This window comes from Amia ocellicauda, chromosome 9 (genome assembly GCF_036373705.1).
Source record: "Amia ocellicauda isolate fAmiCal2 chromosome 9, fAmiCal2.hap1, whole genome shotgun sequence".
Lineage (NCBI taxonomy): Eukaryota > Metazoa > Chordata > Actinopteri > Amiiformes > Amiidae > Amia > Amia ocellicauda.
In genome coordinates, this window is record NC_089858.1 from 33284810 (window position 1) to 33297820 (window position 13011).

The 13011-nt window shown below is 47.7% G+C and overlaps 2 protein-coding genes across 2 annotated transcripts; both read left to right on the plus strand.

The window, feature by feature from the left end:
- The first annotated feature begins 3564 nt into the window (after positions 1-3564).
- Positions 3565-5564, plus strand: LOC136758322 (dual specificity protein phosphatase 2-like). Its single transcript, XM_066712571.1, has 4 exons — positions 3565-3568; positions 4474-4589; positions 4823-5042; positions 5145-5564. The coding sequence occupies exons 1-4, from the start codon at positions 3565-3567 to the stop codon at positions 5357-5359; spliced, it is 555 nt and encodes a 184-aa protein (XP_066568668.1). The 3' UTR covers positions 5360-5564.
- Positions 5565-7285: 1721 nt separating this feature from the next.
- LOC136758283 (MAM domain-containing protein 2-like) lies at positions 7286-12717 on the plus strand. The gene is made up of 10 exons (XM_066712531.1): positions 7286-7460; positions 8795-8848; positions 8943-9029; positions 9212-10195; positions 10321-10446; positions 10642-10778; positions 11164-11587; positions 11727-11852; positions 12216-12352; positions 12550-12717. Exons 1-10 carry the CDS (start codon positions 7403-7405, stop codon positions 12640-12642), a joined length of 2226 nt encoding a protein of 741 aa, XP_066568628.1. The 5' UTR covers positions 7286-7402; the 3' UTR covers positions 12643-12717.
- Positions 12718-13011: the final 294 nt, after the last annotated feature.

The following is a 13011-nucleotide window of genomic DNA, read 5'->3' on the forward strand; positions in this document are numbered from 1 at the left end:
TGCTGCGATCCTTGCTTTCGCTGCCAGTTTCTTTGCTTTCGATTTTTTTTTTTTTTTCGTTTAGGAGTTTTGTCTGTTTTGTCGTGAGGGCGGGATTTACTGGGAGGCGTGGATCATGGGTCTACATTGGTCCAGTAGGTTTGAGTGACGGTTCTTCCTGACCCAATCAGTGAGCAGGGTGGGCTGGTCTGCAGAGATGCAGAAGTATAAATCAGCCTTGTCTGTGCTGTTGTGATTCATTGTGGTCAGCAATGGACACATGTCCTGTATTTAACACTCCGACAATTTAAAAACTTCATGAAGTTGGAAAAAGAAATCTGTAAATTCTCAGAAATAAATACATTATGCCTTTGATTTGTAGAATACATTTGTGCAGACTCATACTCACGGTAGATTGATACCACTGCCTTATTTTTTCCTTAAAACATAAGTGCCACACAATGTATATTAATCTACCCGTTTTAGTTATTTCACAAAGTCTAAAAGCAGTAGATATTAAGTAAATATGTGTTGAATAAAATGAAGGTGCATTGGTAATGATTGAGAGGAAGTGCAGACAAAACACAAAGCAATATGAAGGGTTACCAATGCAGCCAAATGAACAAACTTCTGTTTCTTCTATGTAACGGCAGGGTAATGAGGGAATCTGAGGGACTTTGATTTTGGGGTAGACTGATTTTAATGGGTTTTTAGATGTACTTTAACATTATAAACCTCAAACTTAATGCGTGATGAATGGGAATCATGTATTTTACTGCACTGTATCAATACTGCAATATTTAAATGACGTATTCATTGTATGATGAACTTATTATTTAATGTTGTGACATGGTGTTCCACTAAGATTGATTTAATTTGAATGAGTATTAAAGATTCTCACTGTACAAAATAAAAAGGGACACATTCCAAAAGTGAACGAGCTAGTGAAGTGCTAATACTATTGCTTTTAATATTTGTAAATTGACAATCTGTGAGCAAAAATGAAACCTGCATATTTAGTCTTTTTTGGGAAGAATATGTGCCTCCCTCCCTTCAGCTTCATACTCTGCAGCAGACTGGAGCTGCTTCCCAGACTACAAAGGGATAAGGGGGAGGCTGGCAGTGAATGCAGGTGGCGGGTGGGTGGGATGGGGTCTATCTGTCCATAGTTTAGATTTTTCTGTATTGCAGTTTGTTTTGTTGGCATGTTTGCTTAACAACAAGTGTCACAGTGGCACGGTTGAAGATGCACACCCAATCAGACCACGCCAGCCCAAATTAATTTGTAGTGAGGAGGGGAGTGTGCATAGATGCACAATGGACACTCCAATATAAGCAGATATTTCTAACGTACAATTCAGCAATAGATCTGATTAGTAGGGCACGAAATCTGCTGTCAATGAATACAAATAAAAGAGGGGGGTTGGGGATTAAATATTCTAAAACTATAAACTGCTAAAGTCACCTTTAATGCTCTGGGTGATAAACGCTAAAACCATAAGTACAATTTATAAACTAAAACCTACTAAAAGCCTAAACCTAATCCCCCTTACTAAAACTACAGTACATACAAATATAAATAAAAAGAATAAACGAAAGTTCACAGTTCAGAGCAATTGGAATCCGTTGAAGAGCATAAAGTCTCGATCCGTCTCTACCTTCCTACAGCCAGCCGGCTGCGCAGATCCAACTGTGCAGCGCTCCCTTCCTGCAGCTACAGCTTTCACTCCGTGGCAGTCAGTGGAAAAAGCAAAGAAAACAGAAGGGGGGAAATCAGAATCAATGCACCCACTATCGTGATAACACTCCTTCTCCCCGACAACCGGAGTACGCCTGTGGACGTCACTTTCTTACCCCTTCACTGCGTGTCTCTCCGGAGCGCCTGGTGCAGCTCTCATCCTGGTGCAGCTCTCATCCTGGTGCAGCTCTCATCCTGGTGCAGCTCTCATCCTGGTGCAGCTCTCATCCTGGTGCAGCTCTCATCCTGGTGCAGCTCTCATCCTGGTGCAGCTCTCGCACTCTCAACACCTGTGTGTCCTTTTTCCCTTCTCTCTTCCTTAGCCCAAGGGCAGTCTCAAATAGACGGGAGTGTAATCAGTCATGAGTGGGAGCCGATGGTAGTAGCAGTGCCGTGGGTTAGGGATAGGCTGCCTGCTTAATTAGGCAGGTGTGCCGCATTACGTGCAAAAGAAAACTCGTGCTTAAGTTCAAAGAAAAATGAATAATCAATCAATAAAACAATCAGTGAAACCAATAAAACAATAAGTGAAATTAAACGTGAAAAAAAAAACATAAATGCCAAATAAATGTAAATAAGGTGATAAGGCACCTCTCGTGACACAAATAATATAAATATTGATTAAAAAAAAATGCCGTTTAGCCCCTGCACAAACTTATATCCCTAATTTATTATTGGCACCCTTTGGCACTTGGCAAAGTATACAAACCAGACTTTGGGCATTCCAGCCAAAAATGGAAAGTCAAGAACGAAAGGCTTTGTTAGTTAGAACGGAGAGAAATGAGAGTGATGAAGAAGCCACAGAAGTTGTGAGTGAGAAATGCATGGATATTGAACAGGAACCTTCTTTTGAAGTACATGAATACCCACCAGACAGAGAACGCCTTGTCAAGATGCTTAATTACTTGTAGAATGATAAACGGATACCTGAAGAATTACCAGAAGATATAGCAAAGCAGGAAAAAGATGTACCTGGACAATTTATACCACTTGAAACAATATGTTCTTAATGTCCTGGACCAACCACACCACAGCTCTCAGATCCTAAACTGGTGACTAAGAGTTATATAATGATCCCATAGTATAGTGTGTTTGTACTTTAGGCTTCAAAATAGAAGACAAATTAATCTCAAATCCTCAATTTCCCTTGCCTTTTATAGCCAACAGTGTCCAATCTAATTTAGTCTACTAAGTAAAATCAATTTAGAAATTAAAAAGAATCTCCGTATTCACATCCAATTATGACATTAATTTATAAAGTAGAATCCATTTTGTATTTACATCATTTAAAACGAATTACAGATAAGCATACATATTAAGGCTGAGAGGTAACAAAGTTATTATAGAGAGAGATATGTACTTTAATGGACCTTAAACATAAGTTAAGTCTAATGTCAATTATTTTATTAAAAACACTTTTGTCAGAATTACTGTTGTATTGAGTCATCGAAGGCACGGCGTGCCTTTAAATGGAGACTGAATGAGGACAGAGGAGCCCGGCTGTACAAGAGGCTGTGAGCTGGGAGAGCGGCTCATGGAGAAGGAAAATAAAATGAAACCAAAACTTAAACAACGCACTGACACTGAGAGGTTTAAAGGAGGTTGCTGAATTCGCTCCAGTTGTATTTTGGAGATGGGTGAGAAGTATACGTTCAGACTAATGTGTGTTGTGTCCCATCCTTCCCACCTCGCATACTCTTCTTTTTAACTATTAGTTTTAAAGCATTGGTATTTATGCTATGTGTATTTTATCCTAGATCTTTTATTGATTGCTACATGGGGGAAAGACTCGAGCCAGGGTTTTATGGAATGTTTTAAGAACAAGAAAGTCCCCTTCCACCTTCCCCATGGGTGAGAGCTTGGCTGTCTTTTAAAGATCTAGTTGTGTTAATAAAATCTTTATGGCAACCTGGTGTCATTGCTCTCTTACTGCTGAAGTGCCCACCAATAATATTAACTTTGTGGGGAAATGGATTGAGGTCCCTTACTTAGACAGGTTATTTGAGAGAATTGTTAGTGGGGCTGTTAGTCTGTTATTTATCCTACCCCCGCAGACCCCCCCTCTTATATAATATATACATACACACACACAGAAACATAACGTACTAACGCCAACTAAAAACAAACAGCGATAAGAATACTCTTCCTCAAAGGACTGACTGAACTCACAATTCAAAGCACAGCAATCACCGCAAGGTGCTCAGCGGAGGAGTCCGGGAAACAACAGAGACCACTCCGCAGTGGTCCGCAGCACTCCTGGAACCACTTGGACCAGGCCAGGGACCACTCGAACCACTCGCTCGATATCAATATCGATAACATCCGCAATACACTGTCAGCAACCCCCCTGTCACTCACTGGATATGGTCCAGACCACAGACCACAGAATGCTACAACCCCCGAGGTCCGGACCTCGGCACTGTGGTCCGCAGAGTGGTCTAGATCACGTTGCGTAAACTGGGATGGGTTTTTGTTTTCTTGGACGCCGTTTACTGTAAAATATGTTGTTGACTTGCACATATCCAAACTACATTTATAATAATCATAAACATATTACTATTCTAATTATTATTAGCCCTACTGTTATAATGATGATAATAATAAGGTGTTTACTGTTATTATTCCGTACAATAATGGGGAAGGGATTAAGTATGTTATGTTATGCTAACCACTAAGTAGCCTATATAGTTATATCTTATACAAAATCAAAAATAAATCAAAAAGTATTAAAGTGTTCATATGCATACAGTTTCCAGACTTCAAGGGCTTCTTCTCGCTGTGGCCGCAGCTCTGTGTGAAGTCCCCGGGCCTGTGTGGGAACAGAGACCCCGAAACCGTCTGGACTGAGGAGACGCCCCCGCTGTATGAGCAGGTGACACAACAGCTACAGGAGCAAGAGCAAAATGAATGGCTCTAGTAGTAACAGCAACAACAGTAGTAACAAGCAACTGAAAGTAGGAGTTGTAGTGGCAATAGTAGTAGAGATAGTAGTGATGGCTCTAGCAATGATAATACTTATAACAGCAGTAGCTGCAGCAGTTCTACAGATTGCAAGAACAGCACTATTACTATTATTAATGAGTTGCCCTGCATTTTGATTGACAGGACGGCCCAGTGGAGCCCCTCCCCTTCCTGTTCCTGGGCAGCGCTCGTGACGCGTCGCAGTGGGAGGGGCTGGCGGGGCGGGGCATCACGGCGGTGCTGAACGTGTCGTCGCGCTGTCCCAACGTGTTCGAGGGGCGACTGGACTACCGCACCCTGCGCCTGGAGGACAGCCTGGCCACCGACCTCACCCCCACCCTGCCTCATGCCATCCGCTTCATCGGTGAGGCCCTGGAGGGATGGGGATGGGGGGAGAGAGAGAGAGCGTGCTTGTTTAAAAGGCGGCTGTGTGCCCATGCCCTGACCCGTGCTCTCTGTGTTTCAGACTCTGTGCGGGAGCGTGGCGGCAGGGTGCTGGTGCACTGCCAGGCGGGCGTGTCTCGCTCGGCCGCGGTCTGTCTGGCCTACCTGATGGAGTCCAGGCGGCTGCCCCTGGCCGAGGCCCTGGCCTTCGTGAGGCAGCGCCGCGCCGCCGTGGCCCCCAACCTCGCCTTCATGGGCCAGCTGCTGCAGCTCGAGACCCAGGGGCTGTGCCACTGAGAGAGAGCATTCAGAGACCGCTGCGAGGGGCTGACTGCCAGTTTCTGAACCTCCACACTCTGTCCCCAACAGTAACACTAAACTCTTGTACTGGGTTCCTACCTGAGCCAGTGAGGCATTAATAGAGCTCCTGTAATGTGGTCTGTTCCACAGCCTACACACACCTGATTTTATTTTTGACTGTGAATCAAGAGCCTTAAAACTTCAGATTTGGGGTTTATGTTTCCACTGTGCTCAACTCAGCTTCACAGCTAAATACCAACCCGGTGGACTGACTGACTTCTGCACACTTGAATCTTCTAGTGGTTTTCCAATGCATCCCAGCCATGTTTGTACTCAAGTATGGAAGAGGAGCATGCCATGTCCTCCATTTTTGTGGAGACTTTTTTTATTCAGTTTGTTTTTTTAAATTGTACATATGTATTTATTTCCTGATTTTAATTGTTTGGTTTTGCTCTGTTAGGTGTGTGAATGTGTTTACGTCACTGCAGCTACTCTTGCATTGCACTGCACTTTATTTTGAAATGCAATCATGTTTTAACTGTAAATTTGTATATTTTATACTTATTAAAATGTTTTAATATGAAATAAAGGCTCCATTTATTATGTATCCAGGACTGTATACCAGACCTCACTACTTTACACCCCATTACAGTCTACACAACACCCTATAGTGCGTGTGGTTGGGGGCCCTGCTCGGATTCAACTGCCATCTCTTGGACACATCTCCAGCGCGCTGATGCCCACAGCCTCCCAGCAGGGTGACAAAACCACTATGCCAAAACACTGGTCCCCTGGTGTGGACGTTTAGTACACTGTACTCATTTCAGAGGGATTGCATCACTGTAAAGAGCTCATACACTGAGCCCAGAGAGGGATTACATCACGGCAATGAGCTCATACATTGAGCCAGTGAGTCGCACAGCTGAGAGGTGCTGTGCTGTGCTGAACCCGCAACAAGGCTGGCGCATCTCTGAGAAAACACCAGCGACAAAGTTAGAAAACGGCGTCCAGAATCGAAACGTGTCAGAAATAGCCAATACCATTTCTGTATCAATCAAATCCGTGCTATTTTTGAAAAGCTTATTTCACTCGTATATAAGTATTATACAACCCGATTAACACACTTTTTATATACGACTGAATTTACCTTGTCAAATTTGTACTATAATTATTAATAACAATGGGGATAAAAATAATATGCAAATACGGGCAGCATAAGAACAAGTCTATAGGACAGCCAGGAAGTCAATGAACAAGTTAAGCTTGAATTGTTTTCTCCATTTCTGATCTTTATTAAACATATTTCTCTATGATATTTTTGTGTAATTGTCTCGCAGTATTCATCTCTTCTAAGATATGATTTCTTGTTCCGCCGGCTGTGTTTAGATATTGAAATAAACATCTGTTGCCTCGTTAAAATGACACGCCATACATGCTGTTGAGCTCAGGTCGTGTATTGTTTGTGTAGCCTATGTTTTAACCGTGTTTATGCCTTTATGCATGTATTTTAAAAATAATGTTCAAAATGTTGTGGAGCTTTCTTCCTCGTAATCAGTACGTAAGTGGTTTCAAAGCAACCGGACCTCAGTGATGCACGTCCAATGATTAACAGTGGTTTTGAAACAACGTTGGCGTATAGATCTAGTACTAGTACTACTACTAATAAATATAATGATTCTGGATGTTTTAATATTCCCAGTGTGTGAAGCTACGTGTTCTCCTTTGCAGGTTCTGAATAAATTAACAAAGAAGAAATTGAGAAAAAAAGTCATACAATCATTCAATACGAGCTAAGAAAGAAAACAATGCAGCGGGACATCAGGATCAGTAGGCAAGCCAATTAACTAATTAACGGGTTAATTACCTCAGGTGCGGGCGGGCTGTGTTGTATAAAACAGCCGGTGGGAAGGCGCTCTAGATGTTTCTGGGTTGGGTTGGAGAAGGACGATCGAGCGGCCCTGGGTGACAGAAACGCTGTTTTATTCGCTCGCACGAAAAGCCGCTTCTTTGTCCGTCTTTCCTCCCGAGTCGCGGCGCGCAATGGGGGCGGCGGAGCTCCTGCTGCGCGTTGTGTTGGCGGCGCTGTGGCTCCAGAGCGGTGAGTGCGTGTTAGCGGCCCGGTGGATCGGCTCTGTGACCTGTCCGGCTGGGTGATTGTGACCGTCTAGTCTGTTTAAACTCAAACCAGCCCGGTGTTGTCACTCGACATCCTTGTGAAAACCTCCCCTGAAGGCAGTGCGTCGGTTTGGTTTCAGGATATTTTTGTGAGGAGATGTGGGTTTAGAGTCGGTGGGGGTGGGTCGTGGTTTGTCAGATATGAATGACAAATCCTATCAAGCAGACGGGATTGCATCGATATTTGTCGGGGGGCTCATCTCATGTTTGGGATTAACAAAAGGGTCTCCTTTTATCTAGAAGGCACAAATGCCAACCCTTGTGCCAAATCAATTCTACGATCGTAACTAAACCTTGTGAAAACTGAGCTCATGTTAATGAACCCATTATATTGTACTGAGGGTTCTCCTTGAAAAGCAATCTGTAAACCACGATTGTCAGATCACACGTTTTTTTTAATTTAAATTATGTAAAGGGATTTGCATTTGTAATCTCAAGCAAAATGGTTGACCGTTAGCCAGGAATATGAATGTTGGCGGCTGCACAGTTGCTCCCTATTTGGACCGCAGTCAGAGCTTTGACTCCCATTGGCTGCAGACGCAGAGCCTTCAAAAGAGGCAGAACCCTGGGAGACTGATGGCCCTCCTCTGTTCACTCCTGATGGGTCACCTGTCTAAAGAGACATTCTTCCACTATCCTATTGGTTAAACTAGCTCAAGACCTTCAACTGAAATGGAGAATAGTTAGCTCAGAACACTGACGATAATGAAGTCCCCCATGCTTTTCAGTCAAACTAGCCTTGCCTACAGCTAACTTCAGCAACAAACAAGTTTGATTTTAAATCTAGCATGCTACTTAATCAGGAGTTGCATCTCCTGATTAACAACCTCCCAGCTACTTGCTATGCATTTACTAACAGCACTTCATTGGTAACATGCCACTGATGCGCATTTGTTCCCTCTTCTCCCACCTTTTATTAATAAATGTGATTGGCCACATAGCAAATGACTGACCAGTTCCTTCTGCAGGTGGTTGGCTGCATAAAATGATTGACAGCTACTTGATGACCAATGCCAGCATTTTGAATCCTTGTGGGCATAGCTTGCCTGGAGAAGGAGTGGGCTTTTGAAATGTGCAACTACTTGCACACCTGGCATTGTTGGGGCACTCCTGAGCTGCTTTATGCAACTCCTCTCCTGCATTAACCTGGCTGCTGAAATTGCAGGGCTGTGGTGGCTCCATGCTGCCTCTCCAGTCCTTCAGTGTTCTCTTCCCCCTTTGAAAAGTTGTACCCAAGCAAATTCTCCTCCCCCACAGTGACTGCCCTGCCTGTGAATGGAGTCTCCAGGAGGGCCCGGCTCAATGGAGGGGGTAAGTATGGATTTCTTTATCCTTTCCCACTTCATTCTGCTCTAACCTAACCCCTTTCCTGTGTGCATGCTTCCCCCCCCCCCCTCTCCCCCAGCCCTGGCACCGCTGCAGCGACAGAGTGCTGCTGAGGACCTGCATGCTGCCCTGGAAGGCATCGATGCCATCCACAATGCCCTGTTCAGTGAGTGTAGGGGATGTTCTACTGGGTCAACTAAATGGTGCTATGTTCTGCCTTTGCAATCCAAGCCAGTTGCTGAGCTGCTTGCACTAGTGGTCCTCCTGCAGTTTGTGCTGTAGAGACTGGGAGCGGGTGGGCTCTGCTCTGCTCAAGTCTGTAATCCTCTCTCCCCCCTACTCCCACAGACAACCTACTCTCCCAGCCGAGCAGACCGCCTGGAACTGGGGAGCATGGCATGGGTCATGGCTCCGGCATGGGTCAGGACGCTGAGGGTCACGGCTCCGGCATGGCGGCCACAGATGGCCCCTCCACTGGGACTGCCCAGAGCAACATTGCCCTGCTGGTGAACTGGCCCACAGGTAGCCCCTCCACTATGCCTGACCTGCTGGGGAATGGGCCCTCGGGTAGCCCCTCCACTGGGACTGCCCAGAGCAACGTTGCCCTGCTGGTGGACTGGCCCACAGGTAGCCCCTCCACTATGCCTGACCTGCTGGGGAATGGGCCCTCGGCCAGCCCCTCCACTGGGACTGCCCAGAGCAACGTTGCCCTGCTGGTGGACTGGCCCACAGGTAGCCCCTCCACTATGCCTGACCTGCTGGGGAATGGGCCCTCGGCCAGCCCCTCCACTGGGACTGCCCAGAGCAACATTGCCCTGCTGGTGGACTGGCCCACAGGTAGCCCCTCCACTATGCCTGACCTGCTGGGGAATGGGCCCTCGGCCAGCCCCTCCACTGGGACTGCCCAGAGCAACGTTGCCCTGCTGGTGGACTGGCCCACAGGTAGCCCCTCCACTATGCCTGACCTGCTGGGGAATGGGCCCTTGGCCAGCCCCTCCACTATGACTGAGTCTCTAGTGCCTGGCAGGGCCCTGAATCCAACTGAAATGCAATCCACTGCTTCCGAGCCCCACACCACTGCTGTGCTGCCCCAGTCCACTGCGGGTGGCACCAAGCACTCCCGCTCTGCCCTGATGAGTGTCCACTATGGACACGCCCATGATCATCTCCAGCTGGCCTCCTTGAACAGCCTCTTCTGTGACTTTGAGATGGACCTGTGTGCCTGGACTCCATCAGGGATGGGCCACTCTGACTGGCTGCTGCACCGCGAGAGGCCAGATGCCTTCGAAGGTGCGGCGGTCACCGGGGAGGACGGCTGCCGCAACAAAGCAGGTACGGCCCAGAGTTGTTGATGGAAACTATCTTTCAAGTTCTCTCCAGAACCCCCCCCCCCCCAAATGTAAACCATTGTCCTGGGACAACCTTCCTCCAGTTCTCATGGTCCCTGTCACTCACAGGGCAGTACCTGTACATGGAGTCTTTATACCAGCACAGCCAGGGTTACACCGCAGAGCTGCGCAGCTGGGAGCTGACTGGCGCGGCCTGCCTGTCCTTCTGGTACAGTGTGTTCGGGGCTGGAGTGGGTGAGTGAGCTGAGGGACGGTGGGGCAGCTGCTTTGCTCCCGGTACACATGACATCCAAATCCTTACCGGTTGTCCTCTATTGCAATTCAACTTATTGGTGAACAAGCTTCTGACTTGGGCTCTCGTGTGCCTCCTGCCTTTAATTCCCTACTGGAAGTACTGGAACCCTGATGTCCATCTTCTCTCCCTCTCAGACTCCCTGTCAGTGTACCTGGTGTACTCGGAGAGCTCTCTGGACAGGCGGCTGGTCTGGTCTGACGGTGGCAAGGAGACCCGGCAGTGGTACCTGGAGACTCTGGATCTGGCAGTCACTGGGGCACAGAAATATCGGGTGAGTGATGGGCCGTCTGCCTGCCCAGCTCTTCCATTGCTTCTGTCTGGTCTGTTGATCCAAAGTGACTCGATTTGGATGTGCAGTGAGCTAGCTCTACATCACCCTGACTCTGCACTACTCCCCACCATCTACCTGTGCATCTGCAGAAATCTCTAGCTCTGTCTAGCCTACTAGTCTTGGTGCAGTGCTATGGTTTGTGGTCTTGGGCATCAGAGTTGCTGTCCATCTTGAAAGGCTGTTGGCCAACTGACCCATGGGGTGGGGGTGTGGGAGAGTGTTCCACGGACTCCTCGCTTGCGTTGTTTCTGTAGCAGAGTGCTGGGCTGTGGTTGTGGTCTTGACGCATGGGTGTAAATGAACAAATGCCAACTTCTCTCTTCAGGTGGTGTTTATAGGTACTATTGGCAATGGTTGCAACGATGCTGTGCTGGATGATCTGGAGGTGTGGGGCCAGCCATGTGCCAGTGTGTCTAGATCCACCTCTAAGACTGCCATCATGACTGCCAATGGGGGTAACTTTAGTACCACTACTGCTTCTAGTTCTACCAATGGGGGTAACTTACCTGCCACAGAAAATGGAACTGCTTCAGTCACTGCCAACCTTGCCACCCTCCTGCCAACTACTGCCAGACTGGGTAATGCCACCTCTGCTCCCCCTGGCTCTGTGCTGCTGTACTGCAGCTTTGAGTCCTCGCTATGCGGCTGGACCCAGTTCCAGGGTGATGACTTTGACTGGCGCCTGCACCGGGAGAGGGAGCTGACGGCAGGGGTGCGCGAGAGCGGGGCAGGCTGCAGAAACCTGGGAGGTACGGGACTTTGGTATGGGAGCAGGCTGTGCTGGTGAGCACGGTTGTCTCTGTCCCATCCCCACCCCACCCTCCCTTCCAGAGTTGTTGAAGGGGGGTTGTGGGGGGAAATGTTCTCCTAACTATAACCTTCTATCAGGATGGTACCTGTACATTGAAGTGATCTCCCACAGGAAGACTGGTGATCGGGCAGTGCTGGTGAGCCCCCCCCTCAGTGGCTCAGTGTGCCTGAGCTTCTGGTACAGCCTGCTGGGCCAAGGAGTGGGTAAGTCTGGCGGGCTCCGGCCTACATTGCCACAGTCTTTTTTTTTTTACGGTGGGGTTTAAATGGCAGCCTGTGGCTGGTCCAGTCAGAGATGCACATTTTCTATGCTGTAGCTGAATTAGCTGAGGTACTTCAGGACGGATGGTCCCACACTGGTCTGTGGACCCCGGTCTGTGGCAGAACCTGTCCTTTTAAATGTGATTTTTGTACATTTATTGCAATGAAGTTAATCCCAAGTGTCTACTGGGTTTTATTTTTCACTGGGAACTGAATTTCCCTCTACAAGTACACTTCAGTTCTTGTATGCAGTATTGTGGGCTGTGTAGTTTCCAAATGTCCCCTCTTTCCCCGCCCTCCCCACAGACTCCCTCAGTGTGTATGTGCTGTTCTCGGACACGCCTGAGCTCCAGTACAGGTTGTGGGAGAGGCAGGGCTCCAGTGCCCGGCTGTGGGCCAGAGCAGAGGTGCCGCTGATTGTGGAGCTGGACAGGAGCTTCCAGGTTAGTGTGGGTGAGGGCATGGACTGTATGGATACTGCATCGAATCCTGCTTGGATTCCTTTACCGGTTTGGGGGGAGGTTGATAGAGCAAGTCAGTCTGCACCTAAAACCAAAATGTGTGCATTAGCCCCCTGTCACAACTCCACTCCTTTTGGCAAACCTGTTGAACTAACCTGCTTTCTTTGTGCCCCCCTAAGCTGGTGCTGGAAGGACTGCTGGGGGAGCAGCCCTGTGGTGACGCGGCCCTGGATGAGCTCATGGTTGTGAGGGGCCACTGTGGGGGGGCATGAGCTGTGCAGGATGTGTATGTGTGTGTGCGCGTGTGTGAGAACCTCCAGGAACCAATAAATGTTTTTACAACCTTAGCCACCTGTGTGCTTCTCCTTTGGAAGGTGTTTGAGGTACATGTTGTCAATATTGGCCTGTTGGGAAGGCTGAATCTGAATCGGGGGGGGTTAGTCTTGGCTCCTTAAATGCTACAACTAGGTCTCCACCTTCAGTGGTTGGCTGTAAAGGGCACATTAAGCTTGACTGTACGGAGATGGAGTGACTGAGCTCCTGCTTAAACAAACTGGATCAGTCTAGAATAGTCCTGTGGCATCTGGCTGTTTAGGTCAGCTGTTGCAGCTCTGCCTGGGTTATAAGCTACTGTCACACCA

Bases quoted from the DNA above. Each gene is read 5' to 3' on its own strand.
- LOC136758322 (XM_066712571.1), top strand. The intron at 4,590-4,822 runs GTGACACAACAG...TTTGATTGACAG, and splicing joins CGCCCCCGCTGTATGAGCAG to GACGGCCCAGTGGAGCCCCT. The intron at 5,043-5,144 runs GTGAGGCCCTGG...TCTGTGTTTCAG, and splicing joins TCATGCCATCCGCTTCATCG to ACTCTGTGCGGGAGCGTGGC.
- LOC136758283 (XM_066712531.1), top strand. From the start codon at position 7,403: ATGGGGGCGGCGGAGCTCCTGCTGCGCGTTGTGTTGGCGGCGCTGTGG. The intron at 9,030-9,211 runs GTGAGTGTAGGG...CTACTCCCACAG, and splicing joins CATCCACAATGCCCTGTTCA to ACAACCTACTCTCCCAGCCG. The intron at 10,196-10,320 runs GTACGGCCCAGA...TGTCACTCACAG, and splicing joins CGGCTGCCGCAACAAAGCAG to GGCAGTACCTGTACATGGAG.